We start from the raw sequence: 24,746 nt of genomic DNA, 5'->3' as shown, positions 1-24,746 counted from the left end.
AACACCATAGAGTCGGTGAGGATATGGGACAACTGGAACTCTGGAAAGCTGGCAGTAGTCAATAGAGTCGAATGTGATGTATCTACTGTGGCCCTACAGTTCTATTCTACGGCAGAAATACGTAATTCATGTGCTAGAATAATCAGGGCCGTACCAACAGTTCCAAAGCTGCAAATGAACCAAACATCCATCAGATAAATAATATGTGGTTTATTCACACAATGGAATACATTACAACCATGAGAATGAACCATGTACAAACACATACAACAAAAAACTCATACTGCTCAGTGAAAGCCAGATACCAAGAATGCATAATGTTCAATTCCATTCACATAACATCTCAAACAATACAAACCAGTCTATGCTATTACGGCTGCAAAGTGGTTACCATGGGGAGGAGGGGACCTGACAGGAGGGAGCCTGACAGGAGCCTGGGGAGTAAGTGCCTGTGTGTTCTGCTTGTGAAGTATCGCGGCTGTTCGTATAGGTGTCCTCCTTCAATAAAAAGTGAAAACAGCCACTGCCTCTGGCTGGCTCCTCTGCTGACCGCAGGCGTGCTCCCCTGGCTTCTCTGCTCAGCCCCGCTCTCCGACCTGTGCAGCCCTGCAGGTGATGGGAAGAGCGGCACTGCTCAACGCCGACCGCGCAGGCCTGGCTGCTGCTGGGCCTCGCACTGTGCCTAAGCACACTGCTCCGCCTTCCAGCAGGTTTAAGTCCTGGGGCGTCCTCTCTACCTCCCTCCACAAGCCTCTCCTTCAGGAATCAATGCTCTTCTCAGGAACGTGCAAGTAAGTTAGTTTTGATCCCACATGGTGGCGCCCCCAACAGCTAACCCCGCGGTTTCAGGGAGGGATGGGCGAGGATCATCTGGACAGTGCTTTGGAGGTTTGAGACCTGCAACTGGACTGCAGGTACACCTTGGGTGGGGTGTTAAAACGCAGCCTCTGTCCTGGGCAATCTGCATCCTCTCTACCCCAATTTTCTCACCCATAAAAGTGAAATAATGGTCCTTGCACCATGAAGATTGTTATAAAGATCAAAATGAATTACCAGATGTAAAACATTTAGAAAAGCAACTGACACAAGGTAGGAGACTCACAAATGTGAGCTGTCAACTTGGCTTTGTCTAAGGTGTGCTGTTCCCAAGGAAGGATGGCCCAGAATAAGTCTAGAGAGCAGAGGGCTTGGGGTTCACCCGAGTCTCCACAGCCAAACTATGGGGCACATTTCCAGGTGTCTCCTGTCTCCTCAATCCTGCAGGGAGAAATGCATGCTCATGCCCCAGGCCTACACAGAATGGAGAGGAACTGGAAAACAGTTCCAGTTCCAGGGGGAGCAGAGCTGACAGTCCCCTGGCCCAGTCCCACATCTCTCTGCCACTAAGTAAACACAGCAGCCACTGCATTCAATCTTCAAAGAATCAGGACCAGTGCTGTCAGAGGGCGGGATATAAACAATTTCTCATCAGGTACACCGTACTGGTGTGCAGCAGCTAGAGAGGTGGTGGTCTGACACGACCACCGGGCCTACACACCACAGGCACCGTGGTACAACTTCCACTCCAGGGTCCAGGACCTGGGTATGGCCTCCACTTTGCAGGTCTAGAGACCTCTGCAGTGCCTGGCTCCGGATGACCCACATACAAAGCCTGAGGTAGACAACAGAAAGTCAGCTTGTGAAAGAGAAACCACTGGAACTGTCACGCTGCCACTCTGATCCTGCAGGCAGGCCTACACAGGAAGCCACATCTTCATCAAAACGAAACCTGAATGCAACGAGCTCAGAGGCTCAAGGACTCGTTCTGCTCTTCACTGAGCAACACCGCACCCTGCCTCAGGGCCCGTTTCCTCACAGCCCTCTGCTCTGATCATGAGCTGTGAAGTCAGGCAGCAATCATGCTTCCAAGACTTCCCATGCAGGGTGAAGGAGTGGGCCAGGGAACCCACTGCACTGACAACCAACTTTTCAGGCTTGGCCTGCTCATTAACTTAAGCAAAGCCTCTCAGTGGCTTCTCCCACTAAAGCCAGTGTTTCTCCGGAAACACAGTGGACTCAGGCACAGGAAGGCCCACTCGCTGTGCCAAGTCAGGTGTGCCACCCTCGACAGGTGAGGACACCAGAGGGTAGCTGCAAACTGCTGGAACTCACTTGCTCCTCTCCTGGACACTGTGGTCACTGGTGTCTCCTCGAGTAGATTCTAGACCCAAAGAATTCAATGTTAGTGTTCCTGGTAGCACCAAAATGCAGCCATGCTCCCCCGTCAATCATCCACTTCTCAGGCTGGGTCTTTCCTACGAAGAGCTGATCTGATCTTCATTTCTCATTTCATCCTCGGAGGGAGGACAACCACAGAGCAGGTCTGAGTGCCCTGGAGCCTCTCATGGACTGCCCTCCTCACTGGGCTCAAGCTCAGGTGCTCTTCTTGGCCCACAAGGGAAAAACCAGGGCCCTCTCACTGGATATGTCCTGAACCAACCATTCAGACTGTGGGTGTTCCCCTTGTGTTGGCTTCCCCCTCCCTGGTGAGGGGTGATGGTGGACAGGGGTGCCGTTTCCAGTCCTTCTCCTAAAGGATCATCCTGAGTCACTGTCCAGACACTTAACTGCAGCAGGGAGAGGTGGGGGGCGGGGGGGGGGGAGGCAAGCAAAGCTCCAGGGAAAGGGCTGCTGCCTGAGTAGGAGCCCCGTCCTCCCTACCGGCCAGCACCACTCCACGCCTCTGCTAGTCACGCAGCTCCAGCCAGGTACGCTAATGCTGGTTTTCCAAGTGATGGCACGGAAAGCCACCACTATGGCAAGAAGACGTGATCTTTGTGAAACTGACAGACTGCAGGAGGAACAGAAGAGAGGAAGGAAACCCATGTTCTCTTGTTGAGAAGCTTGCTACTCTAACACCATGATCAACAGATTCAAAGCAATTAAGAGATCATGTTTTTAAAACAAGTACTGCAGATGATTACAGAATGCCTTTGTAAGTCATGCTTTAAATAAACCATTTAAAAAGAATACACAATCGTTCTACTTTAATCTTAAAATCTCTTAGTTCAACCAAATACTGGCAAGTTTCCTGAATGCTGACATATGGACAACAGTTCATGTAAGCACGTTGTGGAAGAGTAATTATACTACTGACAATTTTAATGACAATTATAATGGTTCTGAAATTGCTTACTTCTGGGTGGGAACCTGGATCTAACATCAATGATGATTAATCTGAAGTCTAAGCATCTGCTTCCTCTACAGTCCTATGTGCCTAGTGCAGTTACATATACAAATCTGAACAAATTTCCAACAGGCTTTACAAGAGAGGGATTTTCACTAAATAAATCTTGAGAAAAATTAATTATGGCATCATTGTCCAATGAAGAAAGGTAAATGTCTAATTACAATTTTGACAACTGGATATATTAATGCTATTGTAGGAAATTAAAATTCCAAAATAATTCTATGTTGCCATCTAAAATGTTCTAAACAGTTTCAGAACTGCAACATATTAACAAATAATTGTTCATATCAAAATGCAGTTGATAAAAATCTAGCTAGGTAACTTTTATAACCATCTAAAGTCATTTTAAATTTATAACTTCAGCAACATATATTGAACACTTACATTCAAACTGTACAGAAAGCAATCCACTTAAACTTGAAAACTAATATGTAACAAAACCGTGGAAAAGAGTCCACTGCTGGTAGTCCAGCAGTGTGCTCTCCACCACAGCTGCAGCAAGTACAACACTGTAAACACACACTCTAAGCACACGCTCAAAACTCAGCACTGTGAAGAATTCAGCTGCTTCAACAAGTCATATTGTAATTTTTATGAGCTAAGACAGTACAGGCAAATGGAATTCTTAAAACATTACCTGAAAATAGATATTTAAAGACAAAGGTCCCAACTCATTCTGTTAATCTGTCACAAGTTAATCTGTCACAGACAGCAAATGCTGAATTTATACACTGGAGTTTCCGGCAGCATCCTGTACATTTACAATTAATTTATAATTAAAATAAACAGAAGGCTGTCAGATCTATGAGATGGATTGTTCATATCTGTGGAGGGTGGAGCGTTACTTTGGGGCCACTGCAAAAGTGCTCACTGCTGCTTCTCAAAGGCAAAAACCAAGTAAATACCTAAAGAAAAATAAAAAATATTAACAGTTTAGTTTCTCTCATTCACAGGATAAACAAATCTCAGTCCAATTCATAACCTGGTGAAAATTCTTAGGCTGGCACACAGCACTTGAAGAAGAAAAGCTTCGTTAATTTTTAAAGTTCTTCTATTATCAGAGTCATCTTCAGGCAGATATGGGATCACTTACATTTACTTCAAAACAAAACTCTACCTGCTACAAACAGGGACACCACAAGGCCTGGCAAGCCAGTTCAACAGCTCTAAGAGCCCTTAAAACAGTTTAGCACGAGAAAAACTAAAAATACAAAAGCAAAGAAAACTAAAATAAAAACATCTTGTAACTCAAATCCTTTTACCCAAAACAAGGTATGTAGACAGAACAATTACATTACAATGAACACTAGTAGCAGTTGCAATCTAAATTTTCTGTACAAAAAAACTCAAAAACTAATATGAAGATTTATAGGGCACAATATAAAATAGTCAGAGCAAATATAAAGGAATATATATATAGTATGAGACATTCAGATTCATCTGATTACCTCACTGTGTTGTAGGGCCTGGGAAGGAAAGTGAGTCAAGGGCACATGACAATCGATATTTAAGGTGCTATTTACCTGGCCCCGACAGTGACATTTCTGCATGCATTTACTCCCACAAGAACTCACTTAAACAAGGTATGCTTTGACAAGTGGTCACTTAAAGACAGCTAAATGAATCTAATTCCTTGTTTTGCACACTACCCTGAAGTTCAAACCAATTATATCTTCTAATAAGATACCCGCAGATTATAGGGCAAAAAATACCCCAAAAAGTGACAAATCCTGACAGTATCACAAGGGATGTTCAGGGCACTAGATATTCAACACAAGTGAAGACAAAGGCCACGTAATTTGAGCTAACTCCAGAACCTGCCCGGGAAGATGATACCTGTCTTCACAAAACTCTACCTTGGTCACACTGCTGCTCATTTATTAGCTTTGCATTTCTTTCAGTTGAAATGAAATGTGGCTGTCAACATGCAGACACATGAGCAGAAAACAGAGTGATCAACAACAACCCAACTCTTGCTGACAAAGGCCACAAGCTGTCCGGCACACGTAGGCAAGTCAAGAGACTTAACTGTCCAAATCCTGACTGGGACCTGTCCCCTCCTCCCTGTGATCCTTCTGTAGTGCAGTCCTGCCAAATCACATACCCATACAACTATGGTCACTGCAATGACCCCTGGTCCAACTATGGCCACTGCCACGACGCTCTGGTTCTCTCCATTTGCTGTAGTAATGCGGGGCTTCAGAGACCTGCCAGACCCCTAAATTCTCTTCTGCAGACAGGACCTCACTTCAGAATGCCTTCCTAGAGGGTTCGTTTCCAATCACACACTCCTCTAAGATCCCTGGCTCACTGCTGCTTCACTAAAGGTTCTAGCATTATGACTTCACTGTCATCACTCAAGTGGCCAGAAATAAATATAAAGTATACAGACATAACATCTAAGCCAAAAAATATTCTGAGATGAAGACCTCAAATAGAGACAGCTGTTTAGTTACAAGGAGGCAATGAAAAATGTATGCTCGTAAACTTTTATGCTTGGCAACAGCCTGCATATATTTTCTCGTTTTTTTCACAGCTGTAAAAGAAAGGTGGATATAGGTATATTTTTGTGCTGTTTTAAACATCAATACATAGCATCTCAAGTGTGTCAGAACAATTCTAAAATTTTTCACTGATTCTTTCAAACAATCTTTGTAATTATCAGTTAACCAGCTTCAAAGATATACTCACTTGTAGCTTCCCATTCTGATTTACTTAAGGTTCCCTAAAATTAAAAAAGAAAACAAAATTTTAGATGCAGCAGAGAAGTAAACATATGCTTTATTTTTCAGTAGTGGACTACAGTGCCCCCCCCCCCAATTTACTGTAAGTACACATATAACTTACTGTTAATAGGATTATGATCTGAGCTTATAAAAGAAACCAATGAGAGTTAGCCTTTTTTTCCTGGGCTGTACTAGGCACTGATCCCATGGCATGGCACATTCTAGGTAATAAGCACTCTGCCATGATCTATGTTCCAAGACTGAGATCAATTTAAAAAAAAAAAATTTTTAGTTGTAGATGGACACAATGTGTTTATTTTATTCATTTATGTGGTGCTGAGGATTGAACCCAGTGCCCCATGCATGAGTGGCAAGTGCTCTACCACTGAGCCACCACCCCAGCCCGAGATTAATCTTCAAGGCCATCTTTTCACCACTTTGTCCTCCCACCAAAAAGGGCGAATGTATGTAAAAGAGGGTGAAAAGTGAAAAAATTATAAAGACCATCTTATAACATCAAAGAGCACTGGAGCTGGGTGCGGTGGCGCATGCCTGTCATCCCAATGGCTCAGGAGACTGAGGCAGGAGGATCGCAAGTTCGAAGCCAGTCTCAGCAACAGTGAGACGCTAAACAACTTAGTGAGACCCTGTCTCTAAAAAAAAATACAAAACAGGGCTAGGGATGTGGCTCAGTGGCCAAGTGCTCCTGAGTTCAATCCCAGGGACCTACCCACCACCCACCCCCACCAAAAAAAGAGCACTGGAAGAAGGAAGAACTTTTTTTTTTTCCCCAAAGGAACCCTAAAAGAAAGTACATACCATACAAAGGAAATTAATTATATCTAGTTAACCAAACATTGTCAATCTAGTAACGTGTGCTGCTTTGCACTTATTCAACAAGTGCAAGAGGCAGCTCTAGGACCTCATGGAATTCTGAAGAAGCAATGGATGGGAACAGTACTGCAAGACACCAGCAGAAGCATGCCATCAAGACAGCTGTAATTTCCATTGGTGACAAAGTCATAGCAACAGCTGACACCACTATAGTACTGTTATGTTCATAAGCTGAAAGATCAAAGTCCACCCTGAAGTTAGTGAAAATGAAGCTGTGCTTCCCATTCCAGTCACAGAGCTCTCGACCCTGAGCCAGCGGTACCTAGGAAAGCAGGGTGACCTGCAAACCGTGCCTGTAACATTTCCCCATCTCTACCATCTTGGACACAGCACTTCATGCTCAAGTCACCTAAATAAATGATTCCATGTTCTATGGCACCAAAGTCGTTATAACTTAAGGGAAGCAGACTACTGTACATTTGAGTTGCACCTCAGTGAACCCGGCATTATCAACAAGTGAGTTTCCTAAATCTCAGGTATGTACCTACATACATTTCAATGACTGCTTTTCCCATTTCCTAGAAAATACTTTAAAAAATGAAACCTTACCAAAGGTAACCTTACTTGACTGTTCTTCATGTACTGTGCTGCATGCTCATAGTCATCAGCCTTCTCAGAGGTAAGTTTAGAACTCTCATTTGCAGGATAAGGCTGGGGAAACATTAAATCCTAATTTAAGATGTTGCACTGACATTTACAATTCAAAACAGTAAATCACGGAATAAAAGAGAAGTAATCTAAAAGTACTACTTCAGGGTTACAAACTTACACATATTTTTGACATACGGAGGGGAAAAAGGTGGAGGAGTGTTATGGCTTAGATATGAGGTGGTCACCAAAGTTCAGGTGTGAGAAGTGTGAGAATGATCAGAGATGAAACGATTAGAATTTGAGCCCAATCAATGGACTAATCCACCGACATGGATTAACTGGGTGACAAGTGTAGGCAGTAGGGCATGGCTGGGGAGTAGTCACTGGGGTTTTAACTCTGAGGTTTCTACTTTGCCCCTGAGTGGAGTTCTCTCTGCTTCCTGGTTGCCACGTCCTGAGCAGCTTTCCTCTGCCATGCTCTTCCACCATGATGCTTGCCTTATCTTGGGCCCAGAGCTATGGAGTTGGGTGACCATGGACTGAATCTCTGGAACCATGAGCCCCAAATAAACTTCTCCTCCTCTAAGTTGTTGTCAGGTCTTTTTAGGTTCAGCAATGAGAAGCTGATTAAAATGGAATAAATCCTCTCTTAGAGCATGGCCATTGTTATCACAACATTGGAATATTCATGGCCGGAACAAACTATATAATTTAACTACAACCCAGGACCATTTAGCAACAAACACAAACTCCATCTTCTTGACAGCTGCTCAAAGGCTTTTTCTCTTGGAATACAAAGCTAAGACGGGGTATTACCAAAAGAGCCAAATGTTAACATGACGATGATGCAACAGCAATTAGAAATAATACAAATAAAAAAGTCAAGTCAATAGAGGACCTTGTTTAGGACAAAAGAAGATATGGCTGGGCACAGTGGCACACCTGTAATCCCACAGACTCAGGAGGCTGAGCCAGGAGTACTGCAAGTTCAAGGCCAGCCTCAGCAACTTAGGGAGGTCCTAAGCAACTTAGCGAGACCCCGTCTCAAAAAATATAAAAAGGCTGAAGATGTAGCTCAGTAGGTAAAGTGTCTCTGGGTTCAATCCCCAGTAGCACAAAAAAAAAAAACAACACAACAGAAGATGCAAGTTCAAAAAGCTAAGACTTTTATGGCAAATATCAAGAAGTAGATCAATTAAAATCTCTGATTTAGATTAAAGTTGATGGTTCTTTCCACCTCTGGTCTCGAAGTCCCTCTAAACTATAATGCCACCCAATGACTTCTTATTATGGGGTCCTGCCCTCTTCTCCAAGTCCTTCACAGGCCCTCAGAAGAACTTGGTCAAGAAGTAGGAAAAAACTAAAGAACTTTTTCAAACTGTATGCTACCACTGCTTATGCTTCCAGAGAGCCAGGGTGATAGGTCATATTTTCAAGACAGCACAGGGAAGAAGGAAAGTGGAGAAGAGCGTGCTAAGGAAATGTGACAGTTATTACTACTTCCTTGAACATCCATGCCTCTCGTGCTTCTCGGCCTTTTTCCTCCATGACTTCTTCATTTCCAAGACTCGGATCATTTCTTCACTATTGCTTGCTACTCTCACATCATGCTCAATTCTTTGCTTGTACGTCTGAGTCCTTAACACATCATAAATCTCATATCCTATCATCTAAGTACATTTTAAAATAAATAACACAGTTGAGTTCATCGCCTATGTGCTAAGTATAAATAACTGCTCACTGTGCATGCAGAGTCCTGTCAGGTAAGCGCAGTGTGCTGAAGGCATGAAGCACCTGGGGACTTAAGACACAGTTTCCAGTTTTCTCCTCTCCATCAAGACAAGCAAAATAAGCTCCTGCTCTTAACACAGCGCAAACAGAAACATTCCTAATTCTGAAATATAGGAAACATAACTAATGAACATTTAATTGATTACAGGTTTCAAAAGACGATTTAGGACTTAAAGGCAGCCTTTCACTTCACATTGTGGGCATGGGTGCAACTCCAACAGGAGGACTTCTGACTACTACCAATAAAAACTAAACAAAATGTAAGAGTCTGTAGCTATGTGAACTTCAACAACTCATTTTTCCTCTTTGGGTCTTGGGCTGCCCATTCAGAAGATGTGAAAAGTAAGGTGGGAGCAGAGCTCAGGAGAATCAAAGGGAGAGTAGTAGAGGAAAGGGACCAAGGGTTGGAGTGGGGGAGTGAGGGGTGAGGGACTGGGAGGTGATATGGCTGGATTATACTCACATATAACACAACGTGTACAAATATATCACAACAAATCCCACTGCTATGTACAACTATAATGCACCAATTTAAAAAAGTGGGAAAAAAGAATACAGAAAAAGGGGAAAAAAGATGTGAAAGGTGACTGCTTTACGGGGTAACTAGAGAATAAATAAGATGGGAGTATGCTTCAAGTACTTAAAAGAATATTCTGAATTCAATAAACTCTCTGAAGTTTAATGCCATTTGAAGCATACTTCTGGTCTGTGATCTTGGTCAATAATAAGCAACTAACTGAATGGCTGAGATCTGTCCAACTAAACACTGCTTGGTAAAAGAAAAAAGAAATGCAATCAATGACTGTTTACAGTTTGCACAGACTTCCCTTGCTGCTGTATTAGAAACATAGGAGTCTAGGCAGTAAAGCAGGTCCCAGCAATAATACCCTTAAAGACGAAAGTCTTGCTAAATAGTCATCAAAGATCAAAATTATGCATGGTGTGAGCTTGTCTTACACTTTGGCCAGGAAGGTTCTAAACTACTGATGTAATCATAGGGCATTATTGTAAAGAAATAGTTTTCAACTGTGGGTAATTTTACCTGCCAGGGGACATTTGCCCATGTCTGTTACAACTGGGGCCCAGGGCAACTGGGGCAGGCATCTAGTGGGTAGAGCCAGGAGTGCTGCTGAATTTCCTAGGGCACACAGAACAGCTTCTCACCACAAAGAATTATCCAGTCCACTATGCCAACTGTCCTGAGGTTACTATAACACAGAGTGCCGAGGCCGGGTATGGGCGCATGGCCTGTAAACCCAGTGGCTTGGGAGGCTGAGGCAGGAAGATTGAGAGTTCAGAGCCAGCCTCATCAAAAGCAAGGTGCTAAACCCTATCTCTAAATAAAACACAAAACAGGGCTAGGGATGTGGCTCAGCGGTCGAGTGCCCTGGACTTCAATCCCTGGTACCGAAGAAAAAAATAAAACCAAAAAACAGTGCACTGAATTTGATAATGGCATCATCCATCCCTTCATTCATTAAGTGTTTACTGAGAACCCAACATAGAAAGTTTCTGTATCAAGCTGTCTTAGGAGCTGAAGTGTCCTTAGCAACTAATGACAATCTGTATATTATAAATATAACATACCTAAATATTTAGTGTCTAAACGGCCTTGAATGGATCTCAAGAGCAAACAAGTTCACCATGATAGGGAATTTTTATATCTTTTCTAAACACTTACCTCCAGGGCCTGCATTCGTTTTAAAAGCATTTTATTTTCATTGTTCTTAATCTTTTCTTCATAGAATTCCAGAAAAGTTTTTTTGTAGACTAGTTTCATATTGTACTTCTTTGCCATTCTGTCCAAAAAAGATGAATAAAAAGGTCTCTAAAATGTTACTTACTCAACAGCCTACTTTTACAATGAAAACAGTGATATCTAGGCTTAACTAAAAAAGCTATTATTTCCATCATAAATGTACAAGAGTTTAAAAAAAAAAAAAAAAAAACTGAACAAAGAGTTAACATACTGATAACCACAACTAGTCTAAATCCCAGTAGGTAGCAGATAGCTCTTAGCATTAACAAGCAAGTCAGGAAATAAAAGAAAAAAAAGCTTCAGAAATAGGCAACATTTTTCTACCGATTCCATTTTATTTTGGTTGATCCTCTGTGGCTGCACTGAAAACAGATGCCAACTTCCTTTTTAGAAGATTCCCTTTTCATCTCTCTGGCAGGATACACTATTAATTTTAACATACATCTTGGACTGCTTCTCTGCAGTTTGTTTTACAGGTTTCCTTTTAACCCGCTATCTAAGTTTCAAGGATTTGAAGAGTGTGGCCAGGAGCCCCACTTGCCTGCCCTGTGCTGACCACAGGGCATGCTGAAAGCTGTCTGGGCTCCACTCTCTTGGGTCACACTCAATTACTCCACTGCTCATCAGATACCTCCCCTGGATATGTCACATTCTGGAACTTCTCATATCCAAGGCTGAACCCCATGACTGCTTTCCTGCCCGTCTTTGCTACTGCAGTAAATCCAGGTCTTGCACTCCAGTGGTTGCATGTCCCTGAGCTGTCTCTCTTCTACCTACAGTGTCCACCTCCCACTCCTCCATGTGCCACCATCCTGCACCAATCATCATCATTTGCTGTTCCAGCCCAGTAACCATTTTACTTCTCTCCTGTTTCAGTCTCACCCTTCCTCAATGCAGCCAGATAAGCTTTCACAAGGGTATATTACTACCCTCTCTTCAGCCCCCATCACTGGGCTCCAATGTACTTAGGACACAATCTGAAAGCTCCAAACAAGGCCTCTGAGGCACTCATTTACAAAGGGATCTGAACAGGTTTTGCAGTAAAAGCTATGTATATTTTTGTTCAGTTTTTTTATTGCAAAAGAGCATCTCAAAAACCTTCATTTTTTTTAGATTGTTTCATACCTGTTTGAATAAATTATTTAAAATTAGATATTAAACTGAGTAATTGTGACTTTATAAGTTTATCCTATCAGGCAATTTATCATTATTAGGCAGAAGGTAGATTGGTAAGTTTGTTTAGCACTTATGAAGAACAAAATGGTTTAGTTTGTTCTTTTATAAAGTTTGAGGAATAGTACATTTCTCCAAAGTTAACTAAATCTTAAGAATTTTCAAAATATTATAAATAGCTAATATTTATAAAATCATACATAGTATTTTCCTCATGTCTAGTCACAATGTTACTTGTTTTCTTATATTATTATATATTATTATTATATAGAATTTTTATATATTATAAACCTCTAAAAACCTTATAACCATAATTTTATAAGATGGACTGAGTCCCAATTCAAACAATCACCAAAGAAAACTAAGCAGACAATAGAACTTGCTTTTCTCAATTAATATTCAAAAGAAAAGATTTTTATTTTCAAAAAAAGTAGGGAATTGAGTTTGGCCAACTGTCACATGGACTCCATTTAAGTGGACCTTATCTTCTCCCCAGCAGGGAAACCACCAATATCAAGGCATATCCAAGGGACTCAAAGCCTTACCTAAAAGAGCCCAGCACCCCAAGTATTCCTACAATCTACAATTTTCCAGGACTCCAGGGAATTCATGCAAATGGGGGAATACATTCCTGAATCAGAATTTTATTATCAACATTGTTGGTAAGATATAGGCAACTTCAAAACTATACTGAAATGCAAAAGACTTTATATTGGCAAAATTATGAGCAGCTGCTTGAAGAAAAGCTTTTTACTAACTGCCAAGGTCAGGTATTTTCTGTTGCAGTTGAAGGCAACTGGCTCCTTTTCTTACCCACACTATAAAATAACTACAGGAATGAGAGAAAACAGGCTGTAAGAGGCCTCGGGAACCAATCCTGGATCTGAGGCTACCATCTTTTTTACAAGGCTAGACTTTTTCTTTGGGACCTATTTAAAATAGAGGATAAGTAGCAATATTGGGTTTTTCCCCTTCTCTTTTAATCAGGAAGCGAAAAGAATAGCAAAAGATAAAAGACATTCTTACTCAGTTAGCAACGGAAAATACACCAAGAATTCAGGGACATCCACAACACCTTCCAAGTTGAAGTCATATTTGCAGCCAAATAAGGGATAATGTCCTTTCTTCTCAAATTTCACAGTATAGATTTCATTTCCAAATGACTCTGTTTCTGAAGCTTCAAGGCGTCTTCTAGAAGCGTTAGTCCCCAACCAAAACAAAAAGATTAAAATTGTGATCAGTGTAAATTATCTAGATTATGCATGTGAAAAAGACACTTGATTGACTTTTTAACTGGATTCTAGCTACTTTTAAGAATCAGCATACTATAAGACCACTAAGAGTCTCACTAATAAAATTAAGCCAGAAGTTATCACTTTCATGGGAGCTGGAATGTCTTTGGGCCTTAGAAGCTGATGGGGAGTCTGCCTACCACTAAAACCTCTGGCTTAATGGAAATCAGTCTCTAACTTACACATAAGGTTTTAAAAGTTCATTGTTGAGCAGCTACTCAAATACATTATCCAAGTGCTTAGCATCTGTAAAACTAAACAGCATATTTGTATAAACTCTATTTGTGATCAACATGTGCTACTTAATTCTGTAAGCTTAATACTGAATATTTTGTAAACTACACCTAGTTAAAAGTGCTTACATCAGCTCGAAGCTGTTAGGAGTTGTACCAATAAAATAGCCTCCAGGGCCAAGTCTCTCACAGGCATTTCTGAGCATCATGTCAGCCTGCTCAGACGACTCAAATGAGTAATGACAGACAAACTGACAGCTACAGATGTCGAAGCACACTTGTGGGTCACGAAATTTGTCAGACAAAAGTTCCTGAAATAAATTAAAATGGGTTAAAGGTTTTAAAATAACACAGATTAAACAATTTAATTAATTCCTAGAATTTAGGATTCTTAAACTAAAAGCAGACACGCCCTGCCAACTACTCCTTGTTATCAAATCTTCGAACTATTCTTTTCCTTGTATATGACAAGAATCTTAAGAAACTATTCTTTCATTCTGGTTTAAAAGACTAACTCGCTTCCCATTTTCATAGTAATTTAAAAACCTAGGCCTGAAATCATGTTAAAAGTCAATCAATCAAATATTACTTTTAAAGTTGATCCTTTCATTTGGTTTTACTTGACGGCTAAAGTAAAATGACATTTAATAATTACTTGGGTTTAAAAAAAAGAAAACAAACCTCGCCTTTGGAATTTTAAAGAAATACAAGTTTATCACATTACTTTTTCACTTCCAAAACTGTAAACAAAATGTGTAGTTGATTAAAGCTATTCAATATTTAAATGAGAGCTAACAAATCAGACAAGCAGCACCAAATTCACAGTGAGACCTTCACTGCTCAAATGCCTCTGCAGCTCTTGTCTTTAACACTTTAGAAATTTGGGAACAGGTGGAAGATGGAAAAAGCAAAAAGATTCTGCTGTGATGGGAAACTAATAAATTACAAGGTGAAGGAAACACACTAGTTCAGTTCTATTTAAATAGCCTATCACAGCTTCATGTTCTACATCAGTAGATTCAACCAACCATACTGTAAATACAAGAAAAAAACTCATTGAGTCTATGTACTTTCCTCCTTGTAATCAGTCCCTTAACAATACAGTTTAAGAACCATTTACACAGCATTTATATTACATTAGGTATTGTGAATCATCTAAAGATGATTTCAAGTATGTAGGTTATCTGCAAATACTATGCCCCCCATTTTAAATAAAGAGACTGGAGCATCTGTGGATTATGGTATCTATGAGTTCTGGAACCTATTACCCACACCTGACACACCTCACTAGGTTACTAAGGGATGACTAACTGGAAAACAGATCTTGCCCAAACCAAAAGGCAACAAAGTGATTTCAACAACTCAAATTGTTAAAAGTGAAAAATTCCCAGAAGTACTCAGTGAGTTAATGAAGGGATTAATCATAAGAGAATTTCTAGCTGAAAATGAAAATGCATGCCCTAAAAATTTAATGTTTCAAAACGCATTTTAACAAATGCATTAAATGAGAAACAAGAACAAAAACAAAAACCTTGTACCTTTGAACAGTCAGCAGTTATGAACTCTGCATTAAAAATATACTCATCACGACGATTTTTCATGTCCTCATACCGCTGCTGACACTGTTTGACAGAAATATCTGCAATATCTGGAAGGGCAAAAAAGTATCAGAGATTATCAACACAGAATGGCAAAAATCTAGACATCAATCTCAGCAGATAAACTATGGCATGAAATCCAGGCCTTGGTACCAGCAAGAGGTTCTAGTTCATTTAAAATTCTTTGTCCCAATGCAAATTCTCTATTATTTCTCAAATGGATCTAGGTTTCTTACCAGGTTAATGACACCAGAAAAGCTCTAGTATGATTTTTAAATACTTATTCAAAGTTAAAAGCAAACTAAACTTATAAAATCCAGCATTTTCCATAATTCCACTTGAGGAAAAATCAAGTTTTTCTTTTCAAAATGGAGTGCTCTTGCCCATTCTCCTGTTTTGAGATTTGCACTGGTGGTACAAGAGCAGTGGTGGTTTCGATACAGGCACTTTACCATCAATACAAGGAGCAGTGCCACACGCCACAGGCAACGCTTCATAACTCTTCACCACTACGTAACCCTGGAAAGGCCAATTTCGCTTAATGTTCTTGGTAAGTCACTAAAACTTAGATTTATTAAATCTTGGCTCTTAAATACATCTTTTGATATTGTGTGTGATGAAATGGGAAGTACAAAACATTCTGCTACACGACCACATGTGACCCCTGCCTTACAGCACAGCACTATTACGACTGTTCTGAGCTGTGAACCACAAGCTGTGAACCACACTTTTCTCACAGAAAGTCATTTTGATGTGAAAGAATGACTGACAAAAATGGTTATTCACACTTGAGGATCTGGGGCATATTTTCTTGAAAATTAAGTGTCATTTCAAAGAAAACAATAGATAGTATTTGTTGCCAAAGATAAAATCTGACTTTTAAGCAAAAATTAAAATTCTGAAAAAGCTGTACTTGGCCACCATTGGATAAGCAGCTTCCTAATCTTTCAGGCTTTTCTCATCTATGGTGATATTAACCAAATGTGATTTCTTGGTGTCAACACTTAGAACTGCATAACTTAACAGTATTTCCCAAATATTACAAAACCAAGCAGGATATACAAGACAGACCAATGAATTTTCATGGAACATGGTATGGAGAACTCATCAATAAGATAAATTATAACTAACCTTTAAGGAACTACTACTTGTTGAGTTTTAATACAAAATTAAAGATGAATGTCCACAATTATCTGAAATGGCTATTAAAATATTTTTCATTTTACAATACTCATCAACTAAAATAACATAATACATTGACTAACATGAGAGTCTAGCTGTCTGCTATTACTCCAGACTCTAGGGGCTAGCAAAAATGAAAAGAAAAATACCAGTCTTCTGATGAAGTTTATTGTAATGAATTAAAACACTTTAAAATCATTTTATTTCTAAAATGGTAAATATCTATAGGTAAAACCACATACATAAAAGTATTCTAGAGTCTTCAATAATTAAAGTATACAGGGTTCATCAAACCAAAAACTTGGGAGAGCTGCTTCTCAGGCAAACTCTGCAGGAGATGCTGCTATCCTTCCTCTGACTCCTGATATCAGGAGGAGTGTGGCAAAAATGAAAAGAAAAATACCATCTGCCCAGCCCACGTCAGGGTCAGACTGACCACTGGCCCAGGTGCTAGATAGGAACTTCATTAAGTAAAGACTGTGGCCTAGATCTATTATTTCACCAAGGGCAAAGAAACAGTGATTTTCTAATCTATTATTCCTCCTCCATTTATTATGATTTTTCAATAAAGAGAAATTTCCTCTTTCGACCATTTGGTTTCCCTGAAATACTGTTCATGTTAGGGAGAGGTAAGAAAAATGTTTCATTCCCTCCCCTTAACGTACTGAGTTACAAAACATAAGTCTCTCAGAATCCTCCAAGAGTGGACATGTGGTTTTTTCATTTGATACGCTCAGTCACAGTTGTTTTCCATGTTCAAATTTCCTATCTTGGCCAGTGGAGAACTTTGCAAATTTGTCCTGTAGACGTGACTATTTCCTCTGATAGCCTTCTTCCTTTGGGGAAGAACAAGTTATCCCAGGCTCACTATCTATTACAAAACTATCAGAAAAGTCTTACAATTAATTTTTGAAAACATTCATAGTCCCCAGAAACCTTATCTAAAGATGTTTTAGCTCATGCTGATAAAGAGAGCCTTCACACTCCCATTTCCCTGCATGATCATTGGCCATTCCTTCCTACACTAATGATCATCTTACCAGTACAAATGAGCTTGCTAATTCTTCCCTTTCTCCACTTTAGCAAATCTCCACCTTTACCGCATCCCAGGTCCAAAACAGTGATATTGTGGTTTTTTTTCTGTCGTACCTTTTCCAAAAATTCCCCTAAGAGAGAAATTAGGCATAACAAATGATCTTTTCTTCACTTTTACTAAAGCATAAACTGTTACCTTTAATAATCTACTAATGTCTAACAGAAAATATAAACTATTTCACTTAATTTACACAGTTATTTACAACTTAATAGTTCAAAAAATAAATAGAGCTTGATCCTCTATTACTGAAGATTAAAGATTCTATGTCTGGTGCTTCAGAAAGTTGAGGCAGCCTTTTTTTTTTTGGCAGTGCAGGTGACTGAACCCAGGGCCCTGTGCTTACAAGGCAAGCACTCCACCAACTGAGCTATATCCCCAGCCCTAAGGCAGTTTTTTAAAGATTACTTTTAGAATCTGAGTCAACATCAAACAGCAAACATTTCAAATTCTAATTTATACAATAAGATAACAACACTTATAAGAGAAAAAAAAACTATTCATTTTTTTAAGCTTTCTCTTTCCATAGCTAGGTGTTTGATTATACAGTGAATAATAGTGCCTGATTTTCACAAAAGAAGTCAGGTTTATCACTAAAAGAAAAACAAGAACTTGTTGAAAACTATACTTACCTTTTAATTTTACCATCATCAGAATCCTTAAACACCCCAATCTACCGAAACACATTAATAGCCAACAAATAAAAATCATAGGTCCCCAGAATAATAACCAAATAGGGCAAATATCAGTTAAAAGCTTGTTAATGTATTAAGATAAAAGTATTCAGCAATTCTAAAACTTGATATAATATTGAATCCTAGATCCACTTTCCCTATTTTCATCTGAGTCTAACTTTCTACCTCATGCATATACTACTATTTTGATGCTAAAACATTCTGTACAAATACTTCTGTCTTTCAAAGTCTGTAAGATCTTTTTGACAGAAGCACGAGTGTTTCATATTGAATTTTCTGCCATGAATCTTAAGAAAATAGCATGAAAACAACCAGAAAGAATAAATAAATAATTATAAAATCTATTTCTACATGGTAAGGCTAAGGGGGAAAATCATCATGAAACATTATTTAAAAAAAAAAAAAAACTTTTATTACATTCAAGAACTATTACTAAGCTATAAGCACTAAGAAGAAAGAAAAAATGAGATAAAGGAAACACCAAAAGGGAGCTTGGCACAGATAACACTGACTGCATAAGGATGAGAAAAACAGGTGCAGAGAGCAAGTACTCTTTGAAGAATACCATGAATATGATGAGAAAATTTTGCTAAGTTTGTGACTCGTCTTTTTGTAAACTACCTGGTTACCTAATTATAAAAATATTGTAAGTAAAATGTGACAAATACGAACTCAAAATATTTATTCAATGAAAAATATACATCAGTAAATGATACATTGTAAAAAAAAAAAAATCCTGTAAATTACCTACTTCAGTGAGGATAATGAAGAAGAGAGTATCTGAAAAGAAATTAGGACTAGGTCAGAGCCTCAAGAACAGAGGCTGAGCCCAACACTTTGGGCTGGGGTGTAGCTTAGTGGTGGAGCACTTGCCTAGCATGTTCTAGTCCCATTACAGAAAGAAGAAAAATGTCATAATGTTAACCTTAAAAAAAAAAAAAAAAAAAAAAAAAACAGAAGCAGACCCTCATTTACCCTACCTGACAACCAGCAGAATCAAATATATCACATTTCTGTAATAAATAAGAATGTTAAAAATGACATAGAAAAACAGTTTGAAAATAGTTAATTCCCACTCCTAATGCTTCTCGGAATGGATGATTTTTCTTTGAAAATTAATAAGTTATCATCAAAACCAGTAGAAAATACTCATAATTAGCACTTTATTCATTCTAGTACATTAAGAATGCATTCTCACTTTTGCTTAAAAACTTAAAAACACACGAGCCTTCAAATATTCTCTAACCTCATGTAAGTCTAATCATCACAATGTACTAGATATATAAATCATAATTATATTCTGAATCATATTATGTTTACTCGTTTCCATTTTAATTTCAAGGGCAAGTTTTCTAGATAAAATGTTGGTTTCAGAAGTTTAATATTTTCATTAATCCTCAAAGTAAACTTTATTTCTTCCAAGAAACCGTCCAACCCCTCCATGCCAAAGTTCAATGGACCATCAATGCCAACTCACTAAACGACCAGAGATTAAAAAACAAAACAAAACTAGCAAACAAAAAATCCCATGGCACTGCCCATTTTCTTCACTTGGTATACTCCAGGCTTTCAACAACTATCAGAGTGAAATAATCACTTAACAGCACTAGACAACCTTAATTCCAAGTTGAAAGAAGCACATTGCCTTTTGAAAGTCTGATCACCTTAACATCAATTAACATCCTAGGCACTCAATCGAAAGTAGATAAGAGCCAGGTGTGGTGGTGCACGCCTATAATCCCGACAGCTCCAGAAGCTAAGGCAGGAGGATCGAAAGTTCAAAGCCAGCCTCAACAATTTAGCAAGATCCTGTCTCAAAATAAAAAAAATTTTAAAAGGGCTGGGAAAAGGCTCAGTGTTTTAAGCACCTCTGGGTTCCTTCAATTCCCAATAAGTAACAAAAAAAGAAAAAGTTAAATAGGAAAAGAATTTTTCTCAAAGGTCTAGTTTTGGCTCCAGCTTTATAAAGTCAAGGTTTGATCACTGAATTATTAAGAATTAAAGACCTAATAGTTTGAAATACGGTTAACACTGGGGAGAAAAAAAAAAAAGAAGAAAGTGAAGGTTGGGGATATAGCTGTGGTAGAGCCCTTTCTTAGTGTGCTCAAAGCCCTGGGTTCCATTCCCAGCACTGCAAAATAATTAAATAAAATTAAATAATTAAATAAAATAATTAAATAAAATTAAATAAAATTTTAAACACCCTCCAGGCTAAAACTAGTCATACCTATAAGAACACTTTTAATCCAATTATTAAAGTTTCTTAGGTAAAAAATACGACTTTGACTACGCTTCTCCAAACCAACTTCCTTAAGCTCATTGTAGTGGGCAGCCACAGTTGAGCTGTGTCCTCCTTCCAAGATCTGAAAATAGAAGAGAAGAAAGAAAATTAAGGTTCAAGGTTCAGGACATGGCTTCAAACAAAAACCCAACAACAACAAAAACACCTCAGAACATCTGGCTTATGAAAGAATAAAAAAAACTACTGAAGTAAATCTCACTAAGCAATGGCATTACCAATGTAAATGCCATTAATCATCTCCCCTATTCCCTATGAAAAACATTCGAGGTTTAAAATTTTTGTCTTGATTTTTCATCTGTATAATTTTTGTGTCAACATCTTAATAAAACCAGTACACTTCTAGAGTTCTGACTTATTCAATTCAATAAAAGTAAACATATTGCGTTCCTACAAGAGAATAAAACAGAAATAAGTTATTACACTTGTTACATTATTACGAAATTGTTGTGGGGACTAAACATAAGGTAACATACGAAGGCATTAAAAGGAAGTAGGCTATGCTCAGTGTCAGTGGCTCCTACTATATACCATTAATCTAAATCAACAATTTTCAATCTGTATTTGGTAAGACACTAGGAATTGTATAAAAATTCCACAGTGGGTAAAGGGCTTCAGATTCTCCCACCTCCCTTTTCAAAGTGGCTCATCTTATATCTGTCTTACATACTGGGTTTGAGGGTAAAATTTCATTTGAAAAACAACAACAAAACTGCCTGTAAATGTCTGAAAAACCACATATAAAATACAAGCTCCCCTTTTTTTCAAGGACACCAACATCAAAATCCTGACCTGTCACTTTTCTCTCTAGGGCTGATGGCCAAATTTTGTTCCTCCTTTACTTTTCTCTCCAACTCCAGATTGTCTCAACTTTCCAATATGGTAAATTTGCTATCCCTTGCTCCACAATTTCCCTGGTAAATATCAGATTATTGCATCAATTGTACATAAACTATGATAATAAGAAGCTGGGGGTGGCCGTGGTTCACAGACCAAGAAGGCTGTTAAATAAAGTGATAGATCCTCAAAACGAAGTTGGAGATAATTATGGTCTAATTACATTAATAAAGGAATGTAGAGTCCAGTACGATTCTGAAATTTGTCACTTAAGTGACCATCTTAACTATCTCAGACAAAACCAAAAGAAATAAATACCCAATGAAAAGGAAATAAGTAACTAAATCATTGGACCTCATATTCTTCTCTTTTTATAAAAAAAAAATTGGCTTCCAAGTTTCTAGTCAAAAAGAGTTCTGAAATAACATAAAAAAACACCTCATTAATACAAATTTCATCCTAACAAAAATTGAATGCTAAGAGTTAAAAGCCTACTGTGTCTTAAAACTAGAACATTCTTAACTTATGAAGATTATGTAACAACCAGCTTAATTCCATAGCTGTTCCACATTTCCAGTTGACATATTCTACTAGGAATAAAACACATTTAACATACTTTCTGCTTTTCAGGAACATCCTCCAGTTCTATTTTTCTCTTTTTCTGAGTGCCATCTCCAGTCGAAGGTTCATCTTTTAGATCATCATCAGTTTCCAGTTTCCTTTTCTTTGAAACACCTTCAACATCACCAGAACCTTTTTCCTCTGGGACAAATTCAACATCAAGTTTTCTTTTCTTGGATGGACTGTCTTCCTCATACCTGGAACTCTGCTCAACAAGATCATCTTCAAACTCTTTTCTCTTCTTCGGTGTATCTACTTGCCCACAGACAGAAGTCTTTACAGTAAAACCAGTCCCAGAAGCTGTTGTGGTTTCATCAATACTGAATGAAGTCTCTGATTCAGAATTTACTGATGCTTTTGCCTGTTCCAGAGCCATTTTTTTATATTCCTTTGCTTTTGTAGAATTTTCTATTCTCAATTATTTGAATTGATAAAACTTCATGAACCAACACTAGAATGACAGAATTTTATATTACTTAAAACACTAAAGCCCAAACTTTAAAATAATTTTTACTAGAAGCTAGCCGTTTAATTTCATTAACCAGTTTTAAAAAATCCCATTGTAGAGAGAACATTACGAAATGTTAATAAATGTATATTAGGTATGACTTCCTGTAATTATTCATAAAATGTCACGAAAATTGACAAAAGAAATGAGGATATATACAAACACAGGTGGAGCATCCCAATTCTCAAATCCTAAGTTTTTTGGAGTATACAACAGAGGCTAACTCTATTAGCAAGCAAATGTGGTTAACCAAAAATTTAGCACAAATATTACACTTTTCCCAATTTATGTGTAGTAATTTTCTAAACAGATACAAAACTGGTGGGATGTAAATACTTATTAAATCCTTTTGAAAGTAAAGAGAGTGGAATGGCTTTAGACAAATTTCAAGACTCGGCCTGCACTTTAATAACCATTAAGTCTTCTTCAAATATATTCTTTGGCTTACGTAGAAAATGGGAGGAAGACGGAGATAACTGTCTATTGGATGGAAATTATTATGCTGGTTTGCTTATAAAGTTATTAGATAAATTTACTGCTCTCCTACTTCAGAGCTCAATGTGAATAATGTGTTCAAGAAACTTACAAGGTACATACCACTATTAAAAGATAAAGAATGTTAGGTTGCTTAAGGGAATAGATATAGAGTCAGTATGAACCCAGATGGATTTCAAGGGCTATTAACTTCCACTGGTTGGGTAAGGTATTTTGTTAACAGTACCAAAAGGTGTCAAGCAGGAAGAACGAATTCAGAGAAGGCTGGGGAAAAAAAATCAAACAGAAACGGGATTTGCATACTAATTACTTAAAATGATTATCGAGGAAAACTGACCTCTGAATTATCAAATTCCTATTTCTCCTCTTCTGCCATTTATTTCTTACAAGGAAATAGATTTTACATTCAAATAAAACACAAGTACAAAACGAGTATATCATCTTTGGCTGCAATTATCACCTAAAATTAGCATTGGAATCTAAGTGTGAATTTTATTTACACGGGACACTATTTCCACACATGTGCTACCATAAAAACATAATCCCGCAAAATAGATGGCACAGCACCCAGGAAGACTGCAGTAACAAACAGATAAGGACACTTAAATCCGCAGCCACCTGGCTCAGGGGCTCCACCCCCAGCACCTCACAAGAGCACTCTCCCCGCGCACGGGAGCTGCCCAGCACCCCCGAGGAGGGGCCTGGCGCAGAGCTGACACCGGCGCACACGCATCGGCCAGCGCAGGTGCTTCCACGCGCCTGGCGACCACGCCTCCGGAGCCAGCTCTGCCGGTGGTTCCTGCTTCCCGTCTGCCTACACCGCAGCCAGACGGGTTGGTCGCCCCGACGCGCCGGCTGGACTGTCACTGCCGGGGCGCGAGACCACGCCACAGAAGGGCCTCCCGGGCCGCGGTCCCTGACGTCACCGGCGCGGCCTAACGCTGGACCTGGGTTCAGGCTTCCGTGGCGCGGCTCCAGAAAGACCAGCCCGCTTCGGACCTCACAGCGGGCCCGCCCGGGCACGCGCTGCTGCAGCTCCGCGGCGGTCCGCGAGGCCCGCGCGCTCCAGAGGAGCCATAGCCCGCCCGCCCGCTCGCACGCACGTCCCAAGCAGCACCCACTCTGCCGGGCGCCGCGGGCACAGGGAGCGCCGCGCGGCGGGTGCGAGAGGCGCAGGGCTCGTGCGAGGCGAGCCCGGCCAGGAGTCGGCGCACTCCTGCCGCAGCCTCCTCCAGCCGAGGGACTAACGACAAAGCAGCGCCGAGAGGCCGCCGCTCAGCCGGCCACACTCACCTACGCCGCCACCCACGATTCTGTTTGCGGAAACGGCGGCTCCGCGCCACGCGAGTCTTGTTACGTCACTTCCGGGGGCGCGCGGTCACGTGTCGGGACGTCCCGGAGGGGAGCGTCGTGTCCTCCGCGCCGGAACTACGAGTCCCGACGTGCCGCGCGCGGCGGCGTGCAGAGAAGCAGCTCGGCGCGAGCGGCGGAGCGCATTGGTGGTGGGCGCGGCTGGCGGCCGGGGGCGTGGGGCCGAGCGTCCGCCGGAGCGCCGCGGGTACGCCGGCCTGACTCGCGCTCCGCCAGGTGGCTGGGCCGAGGACACTCGCGACCTTCGAGGAGCTGCGGCCAGGCTGTGCGGCGGGAGCGGCGACCGCGGTCCTGAGGTAGCCTGGGCCCCAGACCCATGGGGCCGCGGGAGGGCCCCGGAGGGCACCTTCAGCTCGGGC

General features: G+C 40.1%; 2 protein-coding genes across 3 annotated transcripts in view; one reads left to right on the top strand and one right to left on the bottom strand.

Annotated features, from left to right (window-relative positions):
• Positions 1-190: 190 nt before the first annotated feature.
• Rnmt (RNA guanine-7 methyltransferase) lies at positions 191-24,372 on the bottom strand. The gene is made up of 11 exons (XM_047526190.1): positions 24,310-24,372; positions 22,009-22,464; positions 20,484-20,619; positions 17,509-17,634; positions 15,227-15,336; positions 13,818-13,999; positions 13,190-13,354; positions 10,913-11,030; positions 7,399-7,500; positions 5,921-5,954; positions 191-4,134 (listed from the first exon to the last, which is right to left on the bottom strand). Exons 2-11 carry the CDS (start codon positions 22,387-22,389, stop codon positions 4,097-4,099), a joined length of 1,392 nt encoding a protein of 463 aa, XP_047382146.1. The 5' UTR covers positions 22,390-22,464; positions 24,310-24,372; the 3' UTR covers positions 191-4,096.
• The window catches only part of Fam210a (family with sequence similarity 210 member A), a 38,831-nt gene continuing 38,338 nt past the window's right edge, over positions 24,254-24,746 (top strand). The window contains exon 1 of one of the 2 annotated variants that reach the window (XM_047526205.1): positions 24,254-24,683. The gene's annotated coding sequence lies outside the window, so the exon portion shown is untranslated. The remainder of the gene's footprint in view (positions 24,684-24,746) is intronic. The other variant, XM_047526204.1, reaches the window with a different exon arrangement.

Source organism: Sciurus carolinensis, chromosome 15 (genome assembly GCF_902686445.1).
Source record: "Sciurus carolinensis chromosome 15, mSciCar1.2, whole genome shotgun sequence".
In the NCBI taxonomy this organism is placed as follows: domain Eukaryota; kingdom Metazoa; phylum Chordata; class Mammalia; order Rodentia; family Sciuridae; genus Sciurus; species Sciurus carolinensis.
The sequence above is the reverse complement of the archived record's forward strand: the minus strand, read 5'-3'. Positions and strand labels throughout refer to the sequence as shown.